Below are 27,630 nucleotides of genomic sequence, written 5' to 3'. Positions count from 1 at the left end.
AGATGATGAGGGGGCTGGGGGATGTGACAGGGATTAAAGAGTCCACCAGCGGCATTGAGAAAGTGGATGGGGATTGCTTGTGTGATGTCTCTTCCAATACAAGGACCAGAGGGCAAATGAAACTAGGTGCTGACAGGCTCAAAACGAGCAAAAAGAGGTGCATAACTGAGCTGTGGAAGCTTTTGCTATAGGAGGTCACGGATGCTAAAAGTTTGCATGGACCAAAGGGGAAGCAGGAAAATGTCATGATTTAGAAGACCTTGAAACCATCTTTAGAGGTAATTCTGAACCATAGACTGCTGGAAGGAAAAACAGACATGGAGGAAATTTTGTTCCATGCTGCCTTGTTCTTACAGACCTCCTAAGGCAAAGTTTGGCCACTGTGAGATAAGGCATGTTGAACTACATGGACATTTATCCTGAACCATTGTCATGCTGCACTCAGTAGTGATGCCTTGGAGATGTGGGATTGACCTGAGGGTACTGTGGAAGCAGAGCCCAGTCACAGGAGAAGTGGCAGTATTCAAATATAACAATTTGATGTCTTGAAATATTTCTATCGTTTTCTTTTCCCACAAGTTTTGTCTTTGTGTTCCCCTTAGCCACACCAGTGAATTCTGAGCTGCTGGAATTTTTGCAGCGCATCATTTCCACCTTCCCAGGTACCTGTGACACCACTCGGTCAAAGTCTGGGAACTGAGCCGTGGACACGAGCACGTGAATTTTCTTGACTGACAAGTCCTCCATTACAAAGTTGGGAGCATCCTCTCCCAGCTGGGCACAGAAGGAGACATGAGTCTGAGGTCACTGCTGCACCTGAGACAGCACAATTACTTGCTTACTTGCATTAAACTCCCTCTGTGGTTGCTGGCAGCTCTGCATGGCCCTTCAGACTGTAGGATGGAGCTGCCCACCATGGTAGTAAAAAGCTTTTAACTTCAGAGTCTAAAAAAGTACCAGGACAACCCAAGGCAGAGCACATAATGAATAGTGGGGTTACGAAAGCAGTCAGCCTAGGCAAGGAGCCTCACCTGGTCTGTGGGCGGAAAAGATGATAATGAGAATATAGAACCATAGAATGGTTTGGGTTGGAAGGCACCTTGAAGATCATCTAGTTCCAACCTCCATATTTTGTGGACATAGCATGCTGTTCGGTGGGATTTAGCAGAGCTGCTTTAATTTTGGATTTCAGTCGCTTGTTTGTCCTCTCTCTGCTCTAAGCACATTTTTTGTTTTGTATCACGCTTCACCTGATGATGCATTTTCATTCACAGGAGGGCTTTTAATTGCCATAAAGGACTTCAGCCAATGCTGCACATTTATCCTCAGCCTCAGGATTTCTGTCACTTCTAATGGACTGACAACCATGGAACAGTGATGGCACAGACACAGCAGGGTGTGTGGATTTTTCTTGAAGTAAATGAAGCATGAACATTATTTCTGGACTTTCTTTCGTAGACCTACAAGTCATGTGTATCCTTATTTACATTTCCCCCCCTTTTCTCTCTTTCAGATTTTAACAGTGAGAAGATGCTGATGGACAGAAATGAAACTTGGCTCTCTAATTTCTCCTCTGCTGCCTCTTCCTTTCTGAAAGGAGGTGGCAACCGGGCAGGGATCGGCATCCAGGAGGTGGTCATTGGCCTGATACTAAGCCTCATTGACTTGATAACGCTCCTGGGAAATACAATAGTCTTCATCTGCCCAGTGGTGGAAAAGAGGCTGCGCACTGTCACCTATATGTTTATCATGTCCTTAGCCACGGCAGACTTCCTTGTAGCTTGTCTGGTCATGCCCTTTAGGTAAGAAGCAAGATCAGATGGCAGTGTGTGTGTCCAACATCATTTCTCCTAGCTCAGCAGCCCAATTTGAGCAGGGCTGGCTAGAACTTCACATGCTGTGCTTAGAGCTGGGCTCTCCAAAATGCTTAACTGTGCGTTGGTGAATATATGTTCTTCTGTGCCTCAGTTTCCCCACCCTTTATAATGGGTCCCCTTATAATGAATGGAGAGTGACTTCCAAGGGTATTTTTCCTGTTGGCTACTGCCGGTCTGAACTAGGTATCCAGCTTTTTTTGCGATGAGGCCCCTCTTCCAGGACTGGCTCTGCATTGTATGTGGGGCCAACATGGTTGCTAGATGATTTTGCATGCTCTGTTTGGGGAATGTGAGATGAGGACTGCCACTGGTGTGTCAGCATTAAGTGCAATGACTGTTTTGATCCTCCTTGCATTTCAAAGGTAGAGCAAACTACAGAGTATATTTTTCCCTTATTTTTCTTACTCAAGAATGACTACGGAAATCAGTGGAGTTAAATTCTGTGCTTGGAATTTTACACTTCTTTAACCTTATCTTTATTTTCTGGTAGTGGGAGGGGGAAGTAAAAAAGATCCTTTAGTGTAAGAAAATGGATGATTTCATATTACTGAACTTGAAGGGCTATTGCAGAGATGTTATTCTTCATATTCTTGGTGAAACACCGCACTCTGATTGCTCCTTCTGGTTCAGACATACACTGCTGGGGTTTGTGGGGAAGGCTGGTGACCTCGCAAAATAAATCTTTTGCCTGCATAAACAGACTAGAAGAATTGCAGTTTGCAGTGGGATCACAAATGGGATTCGCTGCACTTGGGGGAATTGTTTTGCCCCTACTGGCTGGCTGCATTGCACATGGATAACTGACAGTGTTGACATGGTGACAAAGGCCATCTCCCCTCTCTCTGTGTAAATGTAAGGAATTTATTTTAGTATAAGTAGGGTAATTTAGGCTTCCCCTATATTTAATGGAGGAAGAAGCACTTCAGAAGGCAGTTCTCCCTGCTTGAGGTTGATATTTACAGGAACTTCACTACCTGGCTAAAACATAGTAAAACAAATCCAGAAACCAGTTTACTTGTAGGTTCTGGCTGTCTTGTGCTGCAGAATGGCCGTAGGACTGTATAAAGTGGGGAGCTGCACTCTATTTAGTGTTTCTGGAGTAATATGAAGAAGCTGAACACTTTTCATGGTCTGTGCTTCAGTTCTTGCAGAGCTGCTTACACTTTTGAATTTGGCACCCAAAGCTATTTTCCCAACAAGCAATTACAGACTGAGTTATAAGTTTATAGTGTAAGGTGAAAAACAAGCAGTTAATGATGCCCTTCAAAAAATATTACTACCAACTTCAATTCTAAGCTTGGTGAATTTTTAAGTCCAGGTTCTGAAATCATCCATCTGTATCCACCTGTCTCTCCCCTCCACCTGGTGCTACAAATATCTGCCCTGGGGGCTTGGATTGCAGCTTAGTTGCAGGATGATCTAACCTGCTCCTATCCTATCAAAGTCAGTGGGAGTGAGGGTAGCGACTTAAGCAGGAGATTTGTATCGCTGATAGTGGGGGCTTTGCTCTGTGTTGGAGAAAGATGGGATTGTGGAAGTGCCTCTTTGCCAGGCAGGGGTGGGAAGGGTCTCCAGGTTGGCCAGTCTTGTTCCCTGAGGATTGCCAGCAGCTCTGAGCGGGTGTGTGGGTGAGGACCTGGCTGACCTGGGAGGGTTGCAGAAACGATCCATGTGCTTCTGTCAACAGTAGCACCCGCTATTTTTTTCCAAGAGAAGCTCTGATGTTTCCCACTGCATGGATGAGGTCACTGCAATAAAATGCAGCAGACCATTTCAGCATCCTAGAAAAACAAGGTGTCAGTCACTGAAGATTAGCTAAAGGAACAACCTTTCTGCTACCTGGCGATTCCCTGGCCTATTTTTTTTTTTTCCTTTCCATGTTCTTGTTAAACCCAGACATCTGAGGTTTTTATTCCAGTCCGACCCAGGTGTCTCAAGGGCTCCTCTGGAAGTACACAGCACTGCTTGCTTTTCCATACACTCCAACCATCCCTCAGGAGCTCACCATCTCCATTACCCCAATCCTGCCCAGAAATGGCAGCACCCCATGTGCTCAAACAAGACAAAAGCTGAACAATTCCTGCTCTGAAGTGAGTTCCAGTGATGATCTCTATCACTGCTTCCTCTCTGATTTTGCCTGTTGTCTACTTGATGACTCCTCTAGTGTCTCCACATTCTGCTCATGCTTGGCAATATCTGTCCTCAATTTTTTTTCTTCTAAATGGAGTTTGGGCATTTCTAGTCACCCAGCATCCTCATTACTTCTGCCTTCCACCTCCTGATGTGGTATTTGCAGTCTAGGTGTTGGGAGGGTATGGTAGCAAAGAACAAAAGCAGGTGGGTGTCTTGGGAGCTGTAATTTCCTCCGTAAGACTGGTAGCATCCCCCATAATAAGACCCCCATCCCACTGGAATAAGACCTCTTTCTTATCAGGGGGAAAAAGGCACTAGGTTTTGCTCAGTTAGGAATGCAAACGGGAAGAAAATTGGACAATTCCTACTTCTAGGTTCCCAGGAAAACATGGAAGGAACAAGAAGAGGCAGATGAAAATACGTTTCATTGGAAATCTGTCTGTAGCTTCTCATGCCCAACAAGAAAGGACAACTGGGGAACAACAAGAAAGGGCACAACAGGGATGAAGAGGGGACTACAGCTGTGAAGAATATGAGGGCAGGGGAAGGATCATAGAATGGTTTGGGTTGGAAGGGACCTTTAAAAGTCATCTAGTCCAACCCCCCTGCAGTGACCAGGGACATCTTCAGCTGGATCAGGTTGCTCAAAGCCCTCTCCAACCTGGCCTTGAATGTTTGCAGGGATGGGGCATCTACCACCTCTCTGGGCAACCTCTTCCAGTGTCTCACCACCCTCATTGTAAAAAATTTCTTCCTTATATCTAGTCTAAATCTACCCTCGTTCAGTTTAAAACTGTTACCCCTTGTCCTATCAAAGTATGGTAGAGGGCATTACAAGGAGGGGAGGGTTTCCATGAAAACCAATGGCTTCGCTATGCCACCAGAGAGAAAATAGCTACCTAGGAGAGTGTCTGATTTAAGAAAAGAAAAAAAAAAATTACGAAGGGGATCAAGGAGCAGAGCACAATTGATGCTTTCTGCCCCTCCAGAATGTCTTGGTGTTGCCTGGGGTAAAGACTTGATGGTTCTTGGTTGGCCATGTGGTGAGGAACGGACCCTGCCAGCACCATTGGGCCTTGTTCGGTCCTGCTGATGGAGTGGCTGTTGTTTCACATCTTTCCCACCATCTTGGCTTCGTATCTATTTGCTCTTCTGAATTGCAGTTTGCTCCTCAGTTGGCATGTTAGCACATGCCAAAGAGAAGGAAAAGAAATGATCTTTGGAGCCAGTTTGGCTCGGGAAAATATGATAGAAAGGAAAAACAAGGTTGTCGTCTGGTGCCTTAATTTCATAAGAGTAAGACTTCTGTTTTTTTCCTGGTTTGGCTTGTTTGCAGGAGCCGTTCAGCTGTGCTTAGCTTGTCATCTGGCTACTCCAGCCAGCCCAGTCATTTCCAGGCTGAATATTTCCAGCTACTCTTTTCTTTTGCAAGTGTAAGTGAAACACAGAGGGGACTTCACTTCTGCTCATACTGTGTGTTTCTTCAGGATTTTATTATTCCTTTTTAACCAACATAATTTCCAAGCTGCAGAGACCTTTTACATCAGAGAAGAGGGAACAGGTATCCACTACCCTGTGCTCTGAGAACATCTGCTAGGTCGGGTGCATCCCACCAGATGCATGTTGATGAGAGCTGTGTACCTGCTTAGCAGGGATGTGTGTGCAGGGATGTTCATGACAGCAGCATGGTCTACTTCTGGAGGGCCACGGTGCTCACACCACAGGCTTTGCAGCATCTCTGGGGATAAGGAGGGCTTCTGAGGAGTGGCAAAAAAGCACCCAAGTCCATTACTGGACCTGTGCTTCAACTCCCATAGGTCTCATTTCCCCACTTGAAAAAGAGCCATGAAACCTTTGCATGTTTGCGCAGTGGGATGCTCCATGCTGCCCATGTGGAGGCCACCATGGTGTAGGGACAGATTCTGCTGTAGATGAATGTTTGCTAAAATTTTTGCCTAACATCCCACATAACAAAAAGCTGCCAAGGGCTGGGGCCCTTCAGCAGCACTGTACCCACCTACAGCAGTTGTCGTGCTCTAGAACAACCTTCACAAGTCATTTTAATGAATTGTTGCTAATTAGATGCAGAGCAGGCATTGGTTTCTAACTCCTCTGACATCAAGTTGACTGTTTCTGCCCCTGCCAGACGGCAGAGCCCACCTGAGTTCACTGCACCGCAGCAGCCCTGCTTTTACTGTATTTGACCAGCAAGCTGTGAAGTTCCAGGATAATTAAAGCTTTGCAGGACTAGGCAGTTACTCAGCCTTTCACATCAAATTCACACACAATGGTTATTTCAGCAGCACCCCAGGAGCTGCAGAAAGCTGGTGAAAGAAAGGGGAAGCGAATGGCATCTAATTGAATGCTATAGAAACATGCATCAGCCTTCCTACAGCTGCCATATGTTCCTTCCTTCGCTGCTCACTTCTTACAGGCCTCTCTTGACTTTGTTAGAAATAATTTTGGCATAATGGCTGCTTTTTGCTGGTGTGTTTACCTCGCTGAGGCATTTGTGAGTTACGTAATGTACAAGCTGCATAGGCTTCCTCCCAGGATTTTTTTTTTTTTTTTTAACCTAGAATTGAAATCCTCTAGTTTTGAAGCATGAGACTAGATGAAAAATTAGTTTCTTGGAGGAGGGAGCATCTTCCATGCCCCAGGAACTGAGGAGAAATCATAAAAGTCTGTGCTGCATAGGGCACTGGAAAAAGCTATGCTAAACAAAGCTGAGCAGATGCAAATTTGGGGAGCTCTGGGGTGCAAAGCGCCTCTCTCAAGGCACCTGCTTATAACAGAGTGCAGGCAGGAAGCATAGGTTTGGCCTTTTTCAGCCACACCCTACCTGTGGGTTATTGCCTTGAATTGCATTTTGAGGATGAATCCCTGCTGTCTACCTGAGCTGCACACCCATCTTTGGTACCTCTGTGTTAAAACCTCTGTAGAGTCTTGAAGAAATGCATTAAATCAGTCCTTCTAGCTTTGATTGCTACCCTTTTTCTCTTGCAGTATCATTTACGAGGTGACGGGGATGTGGTTGTTTGGGAAGCTGTTCTGCAAAGTCTGGATCTCCTTTGATGTCATGTTCTGCACTGCATCCATTGTCACGTTGTGCTTCATTAGCCTGGACAGATACTGCTCCGTGGTGACCCCGTACCACTATTCAAGAAGGATGTCCCGTGGCAGGTGAGTGGAGTCGCTCCTCACTTTGGGTCCCTCAAATTTTTACTTGGCCACAGCCTGTACTGACTTGGGACCAAACGAGTTACTGACAGTTGATGCCCAAAAGCAGAGGGATGTGGCAAAAGGATCTTCGCACCATATAAAACTTTGCAGAAAATTTGTGATGTGGTGCAGGAGAAAAGGAGCATGCAGCTGAGCTGGTCTGATGGTGCTCCTAGGAAAGCACTTTTTGAGATAAGGATGGGTCACAAAATGGGGTAGAAACCAGTGACGTGGGCCGACTTGTACCTATAAGTTCTGCCCTTTGCAGACATTTCATGGGAATTTCCCCAAGGACAAATGAGACCCAGATGAATGCATATAGCACCAGTCTTCCCCCTCTTAAACTCACAATGTTTTCTAAGTGATAATATTTGGGGAAATGCAGAGAGAACAGGATGAGTTTCTAAGCTCCTGCCAAGGTTTCATGTGAAACATTGAAATGAGGACTGCAGGGTGAGGAAAGTTGTCTGAAGGTGGGCAGACAGGACGCTGCAGCTGCGGGGTGCTTTACAAGGTGGGTTCAGGCTCTTTTGGAAATGTTCTTCCCACTGCAACTCCTGCGTCTATGATTCGTGGAGCGTGGGTGGTTGCCAGAACGAGGAGGGGGCTGCGCAGCATCCCGCGTCGCAGAGCAAGTGCTGCAGTGGTTCTGAGGAGCTAGTGTCCAACAGCCCCATCCCTACCGCTTCTCAGAGGATAACAGCCAGATATTAAAGCTGAAACCAAATAGAAAAATGTGCATGCTGTTGTTTTAAATATTAAAAATCCTCTGTAAAACCTTTCCTCCTCTTTTGGAGCCAGCTCTTGAGCATCCCTTACACTGACCCCAATCCTGTAAACCACAGACCCAATTACCCAGTCGTTAGAGATACTCGTGTATGGACTTGTTGTAACCCAGCTTTTTCACTGCTTGGCCACTTCTCCAAGCCCTGGGAAACTGCTGAGCAGTGATATCCCACACGGGTTACCATGGGGATTAAATCGTACTGGATGTTCTCAACTCAAAATAACTCAGACCCTCTCTCCCCTCCCCATCTCTTTCTTTTCACAGATGCATTGTGATGACCTGCATGGTCTGGGTATACTCCTCCCTGATTTCCTTCCTCCCTGTCATGCAAGGCTGGAATGAGATCCCCGGGGTGGACTTTGATGCAGGCAGAGAATGCATCTTTGTCACCAACTGGATTTTTGCCATCGTGGCTTCTGCTCTGGCATTTTTTGTCCCCTTCATGGTCATGTGCAGCATGTATTTCTTCATCTACCGAGCTTCACGGCTCAAAGCCACTCGTATCATGTCTCAGACCCTGGAGATTCACTACCACCCCAACAGCAAGCGGCAGAACCATCTGCAGCTGGAGAACAAGGCCACACGGACCATCAGCATTATCATTTCAGTCTTTGTGCTGTGCTGGCTGCCGTACTTTGTCCTGAATGTCTGGCTTGCTGCCAGAGGCACCGACTCCACCAGCACAGTCTTGGTTGACACCTTCAAGATCATCACTTGGTTAGGGTATTGCAACTCCACCATCAACCCAATGCTCTACGCTTTCCTGAACCGGGACTTCCAACGGGCCCTGAAGAAGCTGCTCATTTGCAGGCACAGGTCTCAGGTGGACATTGGAGAAGACATGGTTTCCATAGCCACGTTTTCCAAGACTGCTCCAGACCTAGAATATAGCATTACAGTGCCAGTGCCCAATGGTGCCCTGAAAGGCAAACCCAAGTAATAGGGATTCAGAATCAGTTGCTGGAGGTGGTGGTACAGAAAGTGCCAGAGCACATCCTAATGGAAAAATAATGGGTAGGAAAATAGGGGAAGGAGGGGCTGGAATGTTACAGCTGGGGGCATACGGCAAAGATGCATTTCTTCATCTTCCACAGTTTTATGAATAAGGAACTTTGATATTTTTGGGGCAGTTTGTTATAACTAACGGAGCTAATTCCTTCCTGGGTAATTTTTTTTTAATGAGCATTTCCTAAGACAAATTCAACCTTCATGCTGGGGAAAAAGAGTCAGTACGATAATGTAAACTTGTCTTTGTGTACATCCTGGTGATCTACAATGTAAGGTTGGACAGTATGTCTTTCTTACCAAGCCACTGTAGCTCTCATCTTGCAGCTTACATTACAAATTTGACCAGTTTTAATAGCTCCACATGTGTCAGTCAGAGTTAGGAAGGGTGTGATCAAAGAGCAGAGGTCACTTCCTTACGAAGGCACCCCTCTGCAGTCTGGGCTGTTGCTCAGGGCCGTTCACTTGCTTCTGAAATATTGAGATGTTCAGAGATTTCAGTGGCTTTCTGTGAATTATCTGTGAGTTTCCTTATTAATTCTGGAAGGGAATATCCTATGTGGCAAACCCCAGGAGATGAGCAAGACTTGTAACACCGAGAGCCCAGGGGATTCAGAGGGGGCTACAGCTGACCGACACCAGCCACAGAGGGGATGTAAGAGGAATTCTTACTTGTGTGTTTTGCACTGTGATGTCTAATGCCTTGGTGCTATGAGTGTAGCTATAGAGTATTGCTGGACCACACAGCCATAAAAAAATGATAAATGGGAAAGGTTATTTTTACCACTCCTGAGTGCTTGTCTGGACTTCAAGCAGCATCAAACATCACCAGCTCCCCGCAGGAGGGCCACGGAGTACCTTACTGAAGGACTACCCTGAAAAGACAGGACTGCTTCTGAATGTCTCTGAAGCATCGTAACAGTGAGTAAAAGCAGGAGCTGAGCCCCCAGAACCACAGGTTTTCTGTAGGACTGGTGACCGCTCAAGCCAACAGCCATCGCTTCCCCCGGCACGGTTCTGGTGGGGTCTCACTCTGGTTTAACATGGGAGAGTCACTGCATTCGGAGCCTGCTCTTAGACCGATCTTCCAGGGACATGAAACACTTCAAGGCTTTTTCTGAGTGCTCAATCACCTACTTCGGACAGGCAAGGCTTCTGCAGCCTGGGAAGTCTTGCAAACACAGCAGAAAGATATTCAGGCTAACATTTAATGCTAAGACTACTGGACTGAGGCACTCAGAGGGGTGAAGAATGTCACTTTGTTAATAAATAAAAAAGTGGGGGTGTAGTAAAAGTCCTGAGTCGTCCTGCTCTTCCAGCTCAAACATAGCAGAGGACTGTCCTCAGAGGCGTCACAAAAAGCAAGTAGCTACTGCCTGGAGCTGCTCAGCTGCTGAAGGCACTGGTACAAGGGCCAGAAATTCTCTCTCAAGAGCCTGGTAGAAGAAACAGCCCTGAGCTGGGCTTGCAACGCTGGTACTCCTGTCAAATGACTCTTCATGGAGTGGGTTAGGTCTCCAGCTCCTACAACTCCAGTAACAACATGGAAGCAGTGAGAATACACAACCCCACCCTTATTCTGGGGGAATCATCTAGGTCCAGTGGGCACAAAGGTGCACGAGGCAGGATTCTTGCTCCTGCCACCCAGTTTATTTTGATAAAACTGGACAAGGAACTGATAAAACAGGACAAGGAATTGTGTTTCAGCCCCAAGAACTACGGGGGAGGGAACTGAGGGATAGGCAACATCCTCTGCAAGAACAAGCTAAGACCACAGTGCTGCACAGTGCAGCACAGCCCAAGAGCAGAGCTCCCTTTTGCAGGGCTGTAAGCTGGCAGCTGTCCTCCCCTCCATGTGCAGGTGTCCCTCTGAAAAAAAAGTTGGTAGGAAGGTGCACCCCAATTTCCATGGCCACAGGAAGGCTGATAGTTGGTTTCTAGATGAAAGGCAAATAAACTTGTCTATGAGCCAGTAGATGTTCTTGCCACCAGAGCCATCATGTAGACTGGGATGGACTCACAGAGCTGAGAAAAGCCTGCCTTCATTGTTTTCCCTTCCAGGATGTGAGCACAGAGCAAATGCACATCAGACCAAAGGCTGTTGGGTCTTTCAGTCATGGTTGACCTGTCATGGCCTGAGCTGGCTGAAGAACATCATCCAGGAGGACAGGGATGGAACAGTGAAGTGTAGTATAATTAAAACCTGACTTACAGAAGGAAAACAACATGGGAGGTGCATCCCTCTGGGTAGCCTGGTTCTGAAAGGCTGGCAAAATAGTCCTGGCGCTGATGGGGGTGTTGAAGCCCAGGTGGGTATTTCATAGCACAGAGAAGTGTCCTCCTGCAGCAGTGGGGCAGAGCAAGTGGAGATGCCAGAGGCAGGGAAGGGAGTGCTTGCAAGTGAGACCCAAATTCAGAGGAAAAACACTCTGGTTAGGGAAAAGACTTTCTTAGTCAAACCCTGGAGCAAAAAGGAGCAAAGACTGAGACAACACTCCAGCATCCAGTGTTAAGAGAAGTAAAGACTCACTGACACAGGCAGTTAAGAGTGTGGCCAGGTGCTTTTGTGGCTGGGCATGCACCACACAGGGTAGGATTTGTACATGCCTTCGAGGGTGAGTGTAACATCCCAGAATACACGGACACACCCAGTATGAACATGTATGCCATCTTTGGTACTGAAATGCTGCAGGGCCCTTGGAATAGGCAGCTACTTACAACCAGCACAGATACACAGCAAGTTAAAAATACCTTATTCTTAATTTCCTGTGCTCCACCTGTAATCACTGAACTGGCAGAGAAGCTAGAGAGGCTTCAAACGTGGCCATTTAACTGCGTTTACAGCTGATGCTAACAGGGAAATCCAAAGCAAGAGGACACACTTCTGGTTTAACCCAGCTAAATTCAATAAGTTCTGTTTCTGACCAAATATTCACTGCAGCATTCTGGCTTCAACTGGTCAAGCCAGCATCTAGGAGTTATCCAAGAGCACAAGACAATCTTTGTAACCCACTGCTGCTTTATCAGAAGGCTGCAGTGTCAGCTGGTTTAACTGGTAGCTGTAGTGTCACACCACAGTACAGTGATCCCCAGAAGGATTTGAACCCAGCACCTTTTTAAGAAACGTACTTTGGAGCCTCCAACTTCAAACATTTAAGCCTGCATAAATGCATTTTCCTGTTTTACAAAAACAGTTCTAACAGCGTAACAATTATCCCCTCAAGACTTTCCTCTCCGTTAACAGTTGAGAGATGGCCAGTTCAGAAGAGCTGGGCTCTCTTCTCTCTTCAGACAGTGTCTCCGTGCCAAGCAGCATGTGCATCTCTGCATCATCACGTGCGCTGTGCAAGGGATGAGACAGAAAAGCAAAGCAGGTTACAGAAATGCAGTGCCCACCCCGTTCCAACTGCACAAGGCTGCCACCTGCAGCAGGCACTGATGCAGGCTTTGAACAGAAGCAACTACTGGGCTTTTTTTATAAATAAAAAAAGTTTATTAAATCATTTAGACTTGAAAGAAGTCACAATAATCAATGCACTCAACAATTATAGCAAGTGCATTCTGTACACCACCAACCCAAATGGATTGATTCTGTATTTTATAAATAAAAATTAACATATTTACAATGAGAAATAAAAGCATGGCATTAGGCAGTTAAATTAGCAGATTACACAAATGCCTACCAGTTGATTTTTTAAAAAGTACAAATCTACAAGATTACATACGACATGTATGACTTCATTAGGTTTAACTTTTCAGAATCACAACATTTTTGTACATAATTTTTACTATGGCTCTTCCAACCACTGCCTATAAAACCCCATTTTTAAATGGCAAAAAGCTCCTTTTCCTTCTCCAGAGGTTTATCTGTATAAAATGCATTCCCTAAGATCTACTATAGTGCAGAAGTATGAAACGATTTCCTCTAATGACTGGCTATGGAGAGTGACAGTATGTACAACTGTGGTACTTTTTTGCTTTAAAAATAGTGCAGATTCCCAGTTTACCCACCAGGGACAAAAATGGAGTCATAGTTCATTTCAAAATCATCTTAATTTCACCAAAGAGCAAGTGATCTGGATAGATACTCACTAGGCTTAGAGACTGTAATTTGCTCTATAAAAATACAGTATTTTAATTCTATTTACATGTTACAGATCTCTCACTTACCCAGCAAGCTGACATTTACAAGCTTAAAAAAAACCCCACAAACCCAAAAAAACCATAATGGAACACAACATTGGTAAAGCACAGTAGCTGGACCCATCCACCTATAAGAAAAATGGAATGTGAAAAGTGTGGTTACTGGCTTTCGTTGGCTGTCAAAGTAAACGAAAATCTGTCCAACACGTCTTATACATTAAACATGGCAAAAAAAGTTTAAGTAAACTATTTCCAAGATAGACATTCTGCATCATAGGATCCTTCTGCTGAACAATCCCTGTAAAACCTGCCGAGTGGAAGAAGTGATCCTGAGGATAGTTATTTGCTTGGTTGTCTGGAATGCTTATTTCCTGATAAACTCATTGTCCGTGACCTCTGCCTAAGCACTGGTTTTGGTGGGAGTTCCAAGTCTTCAAATACAGGATTTTCTATGATTGCTGCAGCCTCTGGTCTTTCAGTGGGACTCGGAGAGAGCATGTCCTTCACCATGGTGTACTAAAAGAAAACGTGACGTGTTACGTGAACCAATTCATAAATTCGTACTTATTTTATGTTTTGACTTCAATTGTGGCTGTGTGAACAAGTGGAAAATGTCTCCAGTTTTCTTCTGAGTAATGTGGGTATTAGTGCTTTGGCACAGCAGCCAGAAGTGCGTTAAATATTTGAAAATGTATCACTGTGCATACATTAAACTGTCTTTACTGTCAAGGACTACAATCAATGTGGCAAATCAAATCTGACCCAAGATTCAATAGAGTTACAGAACCTTTACATTATTTGCAATCAAAAAAATTTTAAAACATATGAAATATAATTTATGAGTAATTTTTAGCTTCATGTTTAACCCACCATGTTTCAAGCCACATAGTAATTTTTCATGGCAAATCAGAGGTTTTGCTTTAAATATACAGGTAGTCTGAATATCTGTCTCAAATTTAATCAGAATTAGTGTCTTGCTCCAGCTGAGCACAGCGCATCACATCCCCCGGGGCAGCCTGCAGCTGTAAAGCAAGAAAGTCTAGTCTCATTTAGCTGCTGGTCTGAAGCTACCATGAACACCTGAAAGCATCTCAGCTTTTTATTGGAGATCACCTCCTCTTTATCTGTAACTGTATCACTTTAAAGATCTGACTAATAAGAACTCAGCACAATTTGCTCATCTCGTTTCCCTCTTGGCAGATCCAGTTCTTGGGATTCAGATCCCATACAGCCATGGTGCTACCTACAGCCTCCCCTTTACCTGTCCAGAACTCTGCACTTTCTCTTTGTGAATATGGATTTGTTGCAAGAAATCATGTCAGGATGTAAGTGAAATGAATGACAGCAAGTGGCAAAGGGAAGACAGGTAATATTATACAGTTAACGGAGATAAAACTGTGTGACAAAAGTATCATCATCCACATTATCATAATGTTACAGCTTTGAAACACAGAAAAGTACAGGGATAGAGAAATGCATCTTAACATGAAAGCTATTTTTTTTCTCCATTTTTATCTACAAAGCAATTGGAAAGCAAAGAAAAAAAGCTACAATAGAAGAAAAAGCTACAATTAATAGCATCAGATATACTTACCTCTTGTGCATATTTCTGAGTGAACAATGGTGGAAACTTCAAATTTCTAACATCACTTAAGGTCTGCAAAAATATTAAGAAAAACACGTAACTTTTCCAAAATACCATTCTTCAGTAGTATTACTCTACTATTCTTCAAAAAATATGCAAACAAATCAGCCTGATGGAAAATAAAAATTGGTTTAAAGTCTTGCTTTAGTGGTTAAAAATCACAACATAGTTAAATGGGCAAGTTGCTGCTTCCCCAGGTATACACCCTGAAATAGGAATCATGTTACAAGAATTTTGATCTCTGCAGTTTTAAATCAGCCAGGTACACAAACTTGTACTTTCTCACTTTGGTTCAAAGTCAACAAACCTGTGCACCACCCATAATCACCAAGATCACTTATACCAGTATTAAGACATAAGAAATGTCTTAATAATGTAAGCACTAGTCTTTAACATTTATGGACTAACGAGCAGATTTATCAGCAGTTTCGAAAGCAGTCATGTTGCGTATTTCTGTGTCATTAAAAGGCAGTTGATCTCCTTTAGTGTTTCTTCCATAACAAGCACACTGGCTCCATCTAGTGACAGTAATTCTCCCATGTTCAGCCACCCAATTATTTGCAGCAGGCTGCCTTATGAATTTAAGTTCTGCAATCGCCAGCCACCCATGACCGACTCTAGCATGATTTTAGCGCAGAAGGGCAATATCCAGCACTTATTTTCTTTTAGGAAAGATCTCCTTTTACAAAAGTTTGAGCACAAAATATAAGAATTCTAAAGTTAAAACAAAATTGAATTCATTATTACTCAACTGAAAGTATAAACTGACCAGTTAATAGTGATGGGCACTAGTCGAACTCCTGTTCAAGAGAACTGAGTTATGACAATAAAATGCTTCAAAAAAAAAAATTGTTCTCCACATCCAATTCAGTTTGCATTTAGTGATCAGTTTTCAAACACCTAATTTGGATTCCACTGCCACAGACTAACTGCTACCAGCTTGAGACAGAGGCAGGTCACACTCCACCTCTGGGTTTTTTCCCAGCCCTTTGTCACAAATTCCTAGAATTTGCTGGGCTACCTGATCAGGCAGAGCATGTTTTGCTTCAGCAAGTAGTGCTAATGCTTGGCTGATGCCAATGAAAACTTCAGTGTCACAACGTGGAAACAACTACTGAAGTAGCTAAACTCCAAAACCTGACAATAAAGGGGTGGTGGTTTCTTTCTGATTTTATCAAAAAGAGTGGAATGGCAGTGAAAAATCACAGAAGTTAAAGCACTCTTTTTACTCTCTTATGAAGTAAAATATTGGAGTTAGAGGCAATTTAGGATTCTAGAATTGGGATCTAGTGGAAGGTGTCCCCTGCCCATGGCAGAGGGATTGGAACTAGATGATACTTTAAGGTCCCTTCCTACCCAAACCATTCTATGACTCTAGGATTCACTCCGATTACTTGCTTTGCTTCTATACTTGTGACAAAAACTGAAAGGGCAAAGCTTGTAGTCACTACTGCAGGAGATCCTGAGAATCCAGGATAGTTCTTGGGTACGTGTCTCAGTAAAACTGATTTTATTTAGGGAAACTGAAATTGGTTTCAGTGCAAGGGGTTCAAATTAAGCACTGTCATTCCTCCTCTAGACTTCACTCTTTTGTCCCATAAAAAGCCTGAGCATTTTAGGCAAGAGAACGCAACCAAGCATTTGGTCAGGTTCCATTCATGGTGTGGTCAAGTTGCTTCTTACATCTCTGCTAAAAACAATCCATCTTCACATGAGAATTTAAACTGTCAAGCACATACAAATGATAAACACAAGTTATGATGACTCTTTCCTGTATAGGTCACTGGTCATCATATACAAGAGGAAAAACCTTTCTGCTCCTGTTCTCAGTGAACTTGTTCCTGAGCAAGATGGATCTCACATGCATTTTAACAGCAAGGAAGAGTTGTAATGCACCATCAAACCTCTCAAATCCACATTTGATGCAGTGAAGGTCATCAGTTATTGGGAAGATTGTGCCTGAAGCTGAGTGAGACTCACAGCTATGACTTACTACAGGAAAAGAAACAGCAATTTTCTACTAATTTTTCTGCTTTGGGTAAAAAAGCACTGCAGATGCAAATGAAGGAAGACATGATAAAAATGCATAGCACGCTTCCAATTCTCAAATAAAACACAAGCCGGTAGGCTTAAAGTCACAAGCTGTATTTGTTGCTTGAGTTCTTGGATATCCTAGTTCAATAGTTTCTCTTACTTGGCTTGACAACAGAGGAGCTTTGTAAAGAAATTAAGGCCTCAATTCAACTGCACAGATTAGGAAGACTGCAATTTATTTTCAATGATTCAGGGGGTCTGTACAAGGCTGATAAAGAAGTTGTGCTCCTAATTGCAAGGCTTTTTCAAAACTGAAAGAACTTCTTGCAAGTGTTTCACCAAACGAACAGCTATTTTAAACAAATGATCAAACTGAGGATAATCCAATAGCATACATACCCTGACCCTCTCCATCTGTGTGCTGAAAGGGTAAAGCAGCTCAAAGAGTATCAGTCCCAAGGAAAAGATATCCACTTTGTGAGAATAGGTGTTCCCACAGATCTGAAAATTCAAAATCAGGGTTAGGTCAATCAAGCTACTCAGTGCATGTAATTATGTGCAATGTAAACAACACCCTTCCAAGTCAACATATGGAAGTGATTAGCCCTGTGCAGAGCTGAAAACTACAGGACAGGCACACTGGCAAACTTCATCAAATGAGCATGGGTGAGCAAGGTCCTGATCATCAGCTCCTCTTTGCAGATCCAACTGCAAGGCAAAATGTTTCAACTTACTTAAACCTCATGCACAATAAGTGTGTCCTTGCTCGATTAACTTGATTGAATATTATACAGTTATCTTTACACTATATCAAAAACACGATAAATGAATGCATCTAAGTACGAATCATTAGTCACTTTTTTGCTATAATAAATATATATTAAAATATTAATTTTGAAATCCAATTTAGCTCAAAACTCTACTTTGATGAGAAAGAATTTAAGTAACTTGATTGCAACAATTTACTAGAAAGAATGCCTGATCTTTGAGTTGCTGGGAATCTGGGTGTCTTCCAGGTGCTGCCAGATACAGCTTTAGAGCAGAGAGCACAAACCTGTTCTGGGCTCATGTAGAGTTTGGTCCCTACTTGTCCTGTGTGCCTGGCATACGCTGGCATTGGGGTAAGTACTGATTCCTCCTCCTCATCTTGGTCCATAGCAGTTACCAGTCCAAAATCCCCAACCTTTACTATGTCATCCATTGTGAAAAATATATTGGAAGGCTAAGAAAACAAACAGGTGAAAAGAAAAGAGTATGTAAGTAATAAACAAGTCTCGGTGTTTCAGTAGATGCAACACTGTGTTCTGATTCAGATAAACCATGCTCTCAAAGGCTAAAAATGCTCATTAAACTTCAAGTTAGCAGAACCAGCTAAGAATCTTAGCTATTCAGGAAAAAGGAATTACTCCTGCATTAAATAGTCTCCCTTCCTGAAACTGAGACTGCTCATTTCTTGTTGTCCAGCAGAGGTTTAGTAGCACTACATAGGTCTGCTGAGTAACATACACAGAAATCAACAGCCCCTGGGAACAGCACAGGTAAGATATCCAACTCTCCATCACATGGCAAATTCACACCAGATGCTGGAGTTCCGACTCCTAATCTTTTTTATTCTAATCTCTGAGTGCTGAACTTGTTTGCAATATTATCAACCAGCATGTAGCACGTCATCTCAATGTTTGGAAGTCTGGGAACAAGCTCTGCTTTTCACTTGGTACTGTGCAGTTTAATTGTGGGAAGAGCTGTTTGCATAACAGAATTAAAAGTTTATTTTTGATAGAAGCTTAAGAACTTTGCAATTCACAAGAGCAGCAAAAGTGGTGATCTGACTTAACTTTACTGCCATCCTTGGCTTAACCTACTGATAAGGGGAGACTGGAACTGAGATGCCCCCTTGCTAATGGTACATATCTCAGATAGTTTTTCAAGAGATCTGCATTCTGGCTGATACAACAGCACACACCAGATGAATGATTATTTCTTTGAAACATGACTGCTCCACCTCAGTTACAACTAAAGACAGACACACAGTTTTGGGAGAAGAACAGCCTGATCCTGAAATGGGGAAGAAGCAGCAGGATTATGTACAGGAAAAGGGCCGAGGTGTGGTAAAGAGGCAGGTGGTGCTGGGCAAGCTCCTCTCAGAGGTCCTGGACTTTCAAGGCTGGGAGAACATGGTCCGTGTGTTGTTGACATAAACCCTGGAACAGGAGGAGGCAGACAGATAGAGGGCAATATTTTTCCACAAGATTAAAGGACTACAAAGCTGACCTATTTCAAAGTTCACTCGACTTCCTCAGTTAAAGTCAAACCTACTCTGTGCAAGAGAGAAACAAGACAGAAAAAAGGCTTCTTGTTTTTGTTAAGCAACGGACAGCTCTGAGATAAGCACTACAGAAACAGATAGATATAACTTGTTAGCTCCACAGTGCCCACATCCTGCTGCTAAAACTGCCTTCTGAGCCAGGTCTTATCTCCTGCTATATTTTCCCATAATGAATGTCATGTCCTTCTGAGTCACAGCTCATTTAGTTCACAAAAGCTACTATCCTGTAAACCCATAGAGTCTCCAGGCTCTCTCTGAAGCATTTATACAGCACCTACCCTCTGACTGCACACCACGTTGCCAAAAATCTTTGTATCAGAATTTTAATGCTCGAGGCTCAAACGTCTCCATTAGGGATTTGTATTCCATTGCCTTGATCTCCATTCCCCTCCTCCTCCAACAAACACACAAGAAGTCAACAAGATCTGTCTTGCTCCACAGAGTAAACTCTTCTTAACAGAAAGTTTTATTTCTTGTACTTCTCTGGCTGAAAACAGACTGTCTTTGAATGAGCTCGCATATAGTTTCTATGGATTAAGGAGAATGGACTCTCTGTTATTGCAAACTGCCAGCAAAAAAAATAAGCCATCAAGACCACATTCAGAAAGAGGAAGTTTTAGGCAGATGCACACAATGTTGATTTAAATCAGAAGAATACAACCACCCTCTAGCTTAGTTATCTTGCCACTTGCACGAAGAAGCTTCTCTCCAGATTCTTCAATCAGAATTCCCATTTTTTTAAAAGAGATATGAATAAGCTACTCACACATCTGGAAGACTGCTGTTTAATTCAATTAATGCTGCAAAACATATCTAAGACTGTTCTTGCAGTTCTGTGAAACTCAATTTCTTTTGAGCTGTCAAGCATGACCAATGGCTTATCCTGGGAATAACAGTAAATTCACTTGACAGACAGACTTATGTTTCTGTATTTCAATTTCTTCAAAAGAATTTGAACTGTGACCTATTCACTTGACTACCTAAATTCCTGCCATCTTGTCCTTATGGTATCTCTGATCAGTAGGAGCCTACTACTTAATGCATCTCAATGTGCACTGTTAATTTAAACATTTAAAACATCTTGAATCTTTTAATATGCATGCATACAAATTTATTTTCACATTGATCAGAGTTTTTGCTGGCACCAACGGGAGCAAGAACTGGCCTCTGCTATCAGCTAGCTTTGCCTCTAGCAAAGACAAAACAGCTTTGCAGGTTATTTGCTTCAGTGCTGGCACAAATTTAGGGTTGCATGACCAATCTCCTGGACAAATTACAAAATTAGGTGAGATATGTTCCTAGAAGCTTCTGAAAACTACAGAAAAAAATTAAATATAGTAGCCGTTGTTTTAACCAAATTAACACATAACAGACAAACTTCCAGGATCCAAAAATAACACCTATACACACGTGGGAAGTTTTCCAAAGCAGGAAGTTGTTTGTTCAGAGAGAGCCTTTCCAAGTTGTTTATACTGAGGTAAACAAAATCTCTTGTGCAAATTGCTGCCAACTTTTAAGATGTTCCACCAAAATGCTACACAACTGCTGATGAAGACTAATACAGCTTTAAGTGAAGATGTACCTAAGCTTTACTGAACAGTGATCTCAGTAAGGACTACAGAGCTACAACTGACAGTACTCTTAAGAAAGGTTATTAATTAACATGTCAGGCAACATATTAGAATAGGGATTTAATTACTTCTCTGGTCAGTTTCTCAAGCACTAAAGATCTTTCAGATAACTAGTTCAAGGTAATTGCTTAATGCTGATGGGGAAAGAAAATACTTGTATGGGTTCATGAGTTCTTCTAACTCTGACATACCCTTTCACTGTTACTGAATTTGAATCCCCTTTCACTGTCACATCTGAGACAACATTTTTATCTTTTGTTTCTAGTGATACCAAATGATTACCAACTGAGAAGCTACAACAACAGTTATAATCATTTCAGTATTTACTCCATTGAGGTAGGTATTAACATCTCTAATAAGCAAAGAGAAACAGAAGCTGCCTCTCCACTGTTTGGCAAAAGCAATCCATTTCTCAGAGCTCATTATTAAAATAAGACTAACTTCAGATGGGCTCTTTAATTAAATTATGGTATTTAGTAACATATACTGACACTTCCAGTGCTAAAAATTCCATCAAGATTAGGCACTAACAGAATCAGAAGCAAAATGAAAGAAAAGGTACAAAAAGTTACACGAGCTAAAAACCACCTTTCCCAGTCTTAACTGTCTGGATGTTATCAGACCTTTAAAAGATTATGAATCCTTCAGAAAGCATTGTGATAGTCAGCACTGACTCAGAATTCAACTCCAGGGCAGTTTACATTTCAATCCTAGAGCACTAATACTCAATTTTTGCTTTCTTTAATCTGGAGTTACACCACTGCTCTTAGGCAGTATTGCCATAGAAAGGAAGAAAATACCAGAATTAGAATCATAGAATCATTTAGGTTGAAAAAGATCTCAAAGATCGAGTCCAACCGTAAACTTAACACTGCCAATTATCTGCTTCACTTGAAATGGTAGAACAGGATCCAAAATAGTTTTCTTTGCCACACAGCTCAGCAATGAACAATCCCGTATAAAGAACCTGAATTAAAAATGCCATAAAACAAATGCAACTGATCTGTGCCAGGTACAAGAATCCTTGCTGTAAGAAAGACTTTAATTGCAATAATGAATGAATAATGTGTATTTCCTGGAGCACTGCACCTCCAGATTATTGTACAGATGTTAACTCAGCTAACCTGTGCTGAGGTCACTGATAAGAGTCAACTATTTTAGCAGGATTTGTCTCCAGTGCCATATTACTCCCCCAAAGAAAAAAAAAAAATTTACTTGTATCCACACACTCACAATCTATCAGTTTAAAGCATAACTTGACACTGAGCTAAACATCCTGGCACTGCTGTATTAGGAGCAGTCAAATTTGGAATTGCTGATGCTCAAGTATGTAATGTAGTGGAGGGAGAGCTACCCTGTGATGCCATTTGAGTAAAGTCCATGCATTCCAGGAATTTTACAGCACCAGAGACTTCTGTATGATACTCTGGGCACAAATAATTCAAGTTATGATAGCTCCAAAGATAATCTCACAGTACTAAACCAGAAAACGTTTGCTTATAGGACACAGCCAGTGAGATAATCAGTTACAACCAGAATTTGGAAAGTTCAGGCATTCAGTGATGATCATGCCAATAAATAAACAACCAACCCCAACACATTTCTTACAGTAACCTATCGATACAAACCTTGAGATCCCTGTGCATTAATCCTTTGCTATGCAGAAAGTCAACTGCTTCAGCTATCTGCAGAAATATCTGCAGACACTCTGTCCTTTCCCTCTCCTCTATCATGCATCTTCTGCTCATCCAGTCTTTAAGGTTCTCTTTCCGGCAAAGCTGCATCTGGATGTAAAGATACACCTTTGGAGAGGTGGGCTTGACTTTCTCGGCAATATTTTTAGAAAGGTCCAGGCTTAAACTTGTTGGCCTTGGTGGAGAAACAGAGAGGGGACTTCCTGAAGCAGATTTCTTGTTATCAGATTCCTTTGTACTTTTTCCCTTATCCTCAGAAAGACTCTCATCGTGTGAAACATCAACTTTATCTTCCTTACTAGAAGCGTTTCCACAGCCAGAATCCTCAAACACAATAGAAGATGAGGTCCCTTCCCTCAGGTGTACAACAGGAACAGCTGAAGAACAAATTTCCAAGGAGTGACCCAGCTCGTTATTGTTGATAGTACTGTCTTCTACATCACAGCCTGTAAGGACACTGTCCTGAAGGTTTAACAGTGGATCTTCTGACTGGTGTAAGTCTCTGTTGTCCGTGGCAGAAAATTCCAGAGGAGAAAACTGGCTTCCGGATGAATCGGACTGACCACAGGGTATTCCCACGGACCTTACCCTCTCTGATGAAGAAGCAATAACTTCGATGTGCTCCTTTGTAGAAAATGGCTCTGTTCTTATCTTAAATGATGGGACGTCCATCGGACTGGGAGAACTGAGTGGCCAATCAGTGCTAGAAGAACAAACGGAGAGATCAATACTACAGAACTTCATTCTACTAGAAATGCATTTTCAAAAGCCCAGGTTTTAACAACTGCTACCTCTGAGAACTGTGTCATGCCATAACGGTAAATGACTACCCAAGTGTGGGAATCACTAATAACCAGCATTTAGTATCCCCTTTTCTTAGCGAGGATAATGTTTTCTCATTGAGACAAGAGTGTTGATAAAGGAAAATTTAGCAAGCTCTAATGCCTGGATTTCCAATGTGCAATCAGGCTCATCTTCAGCTTGAAAAAATTCAGTCCTTTAGAACATGCATTGCAATGACTATTTAAAGTGCCTTGGAAAAATTACAGCTGTGAAATGTTAATTTGATCCCTGAAATATAAAGATCACTATATTCTAAAAATTGTTAAGATGTTATTATAAGACCGCTAAACAGTCTTTTATTAGGCCTCATTCTTTAAATGCTAACATAGACCCACTTTTTCCTTTCTCTTAACGTCCTCTAACTCCTTTATCTAATTTTCCATTTTTAACCCTCTTCTAAAAGCTTTGTAAATCATCAATCTGATTATCCCTATTTCTGCTGAAATAAGTTCACTGAAGCACTGGACTACTGAATCAGATCCATCTAAACCAAGAAAACAAAGAGAAGGAAAGCAAGAAGGAAAGGAAGAAAGACGACAAAGATGCCAAAGTTTAAAATTGAATCACCGTAGCAAAGCTCCAACCTCCCAACCACCCAAAGATTCAATTATGGAAGTTAAATTAACTACAAGATGTTTCCTAAGCTGAAAGGACGACCTTAACACAAGAGGACCCAAAAATTGAGAGACACTATGCACCAGTGTGATATATTTGTATGTTGTTCAACTGAAAAGTTGACGGGCTAAGTAAATAACCATCTCTTTCTTACGTTCTCTCCGTATTCCTGGATCATCTACCAGTTCTTCAGTTCTGTTGATGTACAATCTCAAATTCAATTGTTTAAAGGCCCACAACTTACCTTTCATCTTTTAACCACTGTTCATCCATCTTTTCCTGCCATCTCTCAGGTGGAGCTTCCAGCCACGCATTGAAATACCGAACAATACCCGGATGCTCAAGTTTAGCTAATGCCTTGACTTCCCGCATCACCTTTTCCCGAGCCAGCTCCCTACAATTTGGGGTGAAGAGAACAACAGAGACATGGTCACATAAAGCAACAGCATAGTACAGAATTTTCTGCAAAGGAATGTAATCAAAGTTAGCCCAGTATAAACCAGGCCAGTAGCACCGCTCTTCTACCAAAAGACAGGTATGTCTTAAAGTCCCCAGAGTAACTCCTTTAGGTTAGAAGTGTGGAAGAGCAGTATGTGCTCATAACAGCTATGTCTTTAGTCATCCCTTTTCAAATAATTACAGGCAGCAAAACTGAGAAGAAAAGGTTCATCTTGCTCTCAACTGTTTAGAAGGATAGAAAAAACACCACTAAAAGCAATATTCTACAGGGATGTAGAAGACACTGATGAAAAAGAAGACAGACAGTAACACCTTAGTATTTCTTTAATTGGCATAACATAAGGAGACTGCATAAAGACTATCTCCATTCTATGGACAGGAAAGGAGGTAGCCTGCTATCTTATTGAAATAAATAATCTCTCTTCGTAAGATCGTAACTGGATCAAGTGAAGTCAGATGGTTTTATTTAATGGGTTTGAATACGCTTTGAAAACATGAATTTAGGCTACCTTAAATTTCTGAACAAAATTTTTAATCTTAAGTAGTCACGCTTATTTAACACATTCAAAAGAAATAGTAATTCTAGATTTCATAGCTTTACCCCCTCCCTCTACTGGCCTGCCTGTTGCTGTTCTAACTTGAGATTTCCAGAAGCAGTGTCTCCCATCTCCCACTAAAAGGAACTGCTGCAAGCTCTGTGTAGGGTAATTCAGCAGCATGGCTTGACCACCTATGACTGAAAGAAAAGGTAGGGGTTGTGGGACCAGAAAATTAAACAAATGGACAAATGGAGTCAGAAAAGCTGGTGAGGAAGAGAGAAAAGAAAGAGAAGGTGGAGTAGGAAGGGTAAGGAGAGGAAGGAGAGAAGCAAATTAACAGCGCTACAAATAACTGGTGCTGTTATCAAAGGCTCTATTCATCAAGGAAATCAATGAAGTTCCCATGTAGCCGCAGCATCCTCACAAGGGTCCTGCTATGCAAGTATTTTAGCCAAGCAGGTCACCCTTCCGCTGTGATTACATATGGCAAATTCTCAATGCCAAAACTAAGTCAACCCCCCCCATTAAAAAGTATGTCATTCATCCTAATGTAATATCTGGAAAATCAGTTCCGGAACAGATGGTTCAGTGTAGGATGGGATCCCACTAATCATTCATTACTTATTTTTTATCTGAGCAAACTCATAGATTACCTGTTAGGTAAACGGATCCTTTTGATGGCATAGTTGCAGTCATCCACTTTATTTCTGGCCTCAAAAACTACTCCAAAACCTCCACGACCCAGACACTGAATTGGTTCAAAATCTGTCAGATACCTGGGAGGAAAAGGGTGTGAGAAAGGGACAGAATGGAGGGAGGACAGAGGAGAAAAATGCATTATTATAGATAGAAAGTCATTTATGACTAAGAGTGAAGTATTTCTGTACAGGCAAAACATGCTGAGTGACTTGAAGCATTTCTCATCTTTTTTCCCTGTTCACTCACTGAGGCAATCAGATGGTTACCTATTTAGGAGATGGACAGTTGCTGATTATGCATTTATCCAGTGTCTGTCACAGCCCAGCAAGATCCATTATGTATGAAGTTTTTCAGAATATCAGATTGTATGCTTACTGGATCTTGGCCCATGAGTATGTAGCCTAAATTTCTATACCCAAATTAGGTGGTGACAGTTAAGTATTTTCTAAATCATGATTTGCCTTTAACCCCACCCCAAATAACTATTTCTGCAACTAGTCCTTCTAAGCATCCCCGAAACATCACTGTGCTTAAATCTCACTACCTTTCTTATTCTTTGCCATTTTATATACTCTATTTCTTACTTTCAGTGAGTTACAAATGTACAGGAAATGATCACATTTTCTTCAGAGTATCAGAACATGCCCCTATTCACTCTTCTGTCTTAACCAACTCCTTCATAACAGCACAAAGGTTTGTTCCAAGTAGAGCCTGCTTATTCTGCAGAGTATATAAATCATCATCTGCTTCCATCTGCAATTGCCTTTCACTGCTTTATTCCATGAAGACAGAAACAGAGGGAGTAAACACTGATTAAGACCTTCAGGAATCAAACCTCCATGTCACGCATCAGCAGGAAATACGAGAGCAACATTCCTGATCACAGGTATCCTGCAGACTCTCTGGGATTGCTTAGACTAATCATAACTGCAATCTCCCATTGGTAACAGGGTGACAGGGTTCTCTGTGTCAGTTCCTGATTATCCTGCGAAGTTGGAGAACTAGGACAAGGGTAGGTAAGAACAAGCGAACACCTACTCTTTCCTCCAGATAGTATTAGTTGTCACACTGACTAAAAACCCTGTACGTGTTGTGTTGAACTGAGCTCACCTTGACACGTATCCAGAGTTCTTGACATCACTCCAGCTGCTGTCTTTAACATCTCCACAAGTGGGCTCATATTTACTATCAGTCTGACACTGTGTTTCAGATTCCTTCCGCAGCTAACAAGGGTTACCAAAACAAGAACAAAAAACAAACCAAAAAATCCTTAAGTACTTGGGATCAGTTTGTACTCCTAGATATGGCATTAAATAATTTCAGTGTAAATATCTCCAAAGACATCAGATACGGTTAAAGCAGTCTAACCTGCTTGCTGAAGCAGTTAAGCAAATTGTACGTGGCAGCTGACAGCCTTCACAGATAGATTAAACACAATAAATTTAGGCTTTTGATTTTGTTATCTCATTAGTGAACTTATTACTACTACTCGCCGCAGACTCAAAACTGAAAGAAAACACTAGAACAATACCTTCTGTATTTAGGATTCAGAAAAAAACATACTTACTCTGCTGTAAGGATGGGGATGGAAAAGTTTGCGTACGATAAAAGTTGTGGCCACAATGCAAAATATAATGGTGCCAACAATTTCTTTCCACCAGTGAAGCAGAAGAACAGGATCTTTTTTGCGAATGTTCTTGTAATTGGTATCATCAAAAAATCTAACAGTGATCTGGGTGCTACGTTTATTTCTCTCTCTCTTGTAGTAGGGTAAGTAATAACCATTATCTGTGTATAAAAGACACAAAGAGGGCATAGATTTACTTGTAGGTAACTACAAAACAATTTTGTCTTCTCACAGGTTTCCTCAACAGACACAGGGTATTTTTGTTTGCATACCCCATGATTTTAAATGGTACATAAGCAAATTCAGTTAATCAAGGTTGTGGACTCCACAGCAACCATGTCTCCCAAAGTT

At 42.2% G+C, this 27,630-nt stretch overlaps 2 protein-coding genes across 2 annotated transcripts in view; one reads left to right on the top strand and one right to left on the bottom strand.

Annotated features, from left to right (window-relative positions):
* The first annotated feature begins 1,377 nt into the window (after positions 1–1,377).
* LOC141922192 (histamine H2 receptor-like) lies at positions 1,378–8,959 on the top strand. Its single transcript, XM_074821331.1, has 4 exons — positions 1,378–1,396; positions 1,514–1,802; positions 7,017–7,193; positions 8,284–8,959. Exons 1-4 carry the CDS (start codon positions 1,378–1,380, stop codon positions 8,957–8,959), a joined length of 1,161 nt encoding a protein of 386 aa, XP_074677432.1.
* Positions 8,960–12,494: 3,535 nt separating this feature from the next.
* The window catches only part of EIF2AK3 (eukaryotic translation initiation factor 2 alpha kinase 3), a 44,406-nt gene continuing 29,270 nt past the window's right edge, over positions 12,495–27,630 (bottom strand). Inside the window, exons 9-17 of the mRNA XM_074821836.1 lie at positions 27,220–27,440; positions 26,763–26,875; positions 25,607–25,729; positions 24,200–24,349; positions 22,432–23,200; positions 17,901–18,068; positions 17,246–17,347; positions 14,762–14,824; positions 12,495–13,683 (exon numbers count right to left, since the gene is read on the bottom strand). Coding sequence (XP_074677937.1) covers positions 13,507–13,683; positions 14,762–14,824; positions 17,246–17,347; positions 17,901–18,068; positions 22,432–23,200; positions 24,200–24,349; positions 25,607–25,729; positions 26,763–26,875; positions 27,220–27,440 — 1,886 coding nt within the window. The 3' untranslated portion in view covers positions 12,495–13,506. The remainder of the gene's footprint in view (positions 13,684–14,761; positions 14,825–17,245; positions 17,348–17,900; positions 18,069–22,431; positions 23,201–24,199; positions 24,350–25,606; positions 25,730–26,762; positions 26,876–27,219; positions 27,441–27,630) is intronic.

This window comes from Strix aluco, chromosome 4 (assembly GCF_031877795.1).
Source record: "Strix aluco isolate bStrAlu1 chromosome 4, bStrAlu1.hap1, whole genome shotgun sequence".
Taxonomy (NCBI): domain Eukaryota; kingdom Metazoa; phylum Chordata; class Aves; order Strigiformes; family Strigidae; genus Strix; species Strix aluco.
The sequence above is the reverse complement of the archived record's forward strand: the minus strand, read 5'-3'. Positions and strand labels throughout refer to the sequence as shown.

Coding starts and splice junctions, on each gene's coding strand:
- LOC141922192 (XM_074821331.1), top strand. Junction 1,803..7,016: donor TGTCTGGTCATGCCCTTTAG/GTAAGAAGCAAG, acceptor TTTCTCTTGCAG/TATCATTTACGAGGTGACGG. Junction 7,194..8,283: donor AGAAGGATGTCCCGTGGCAG/GTGAGTGGAGTC, acceptor TTCTTTTCACAG/ATGCATTGTGATGACCTGCA.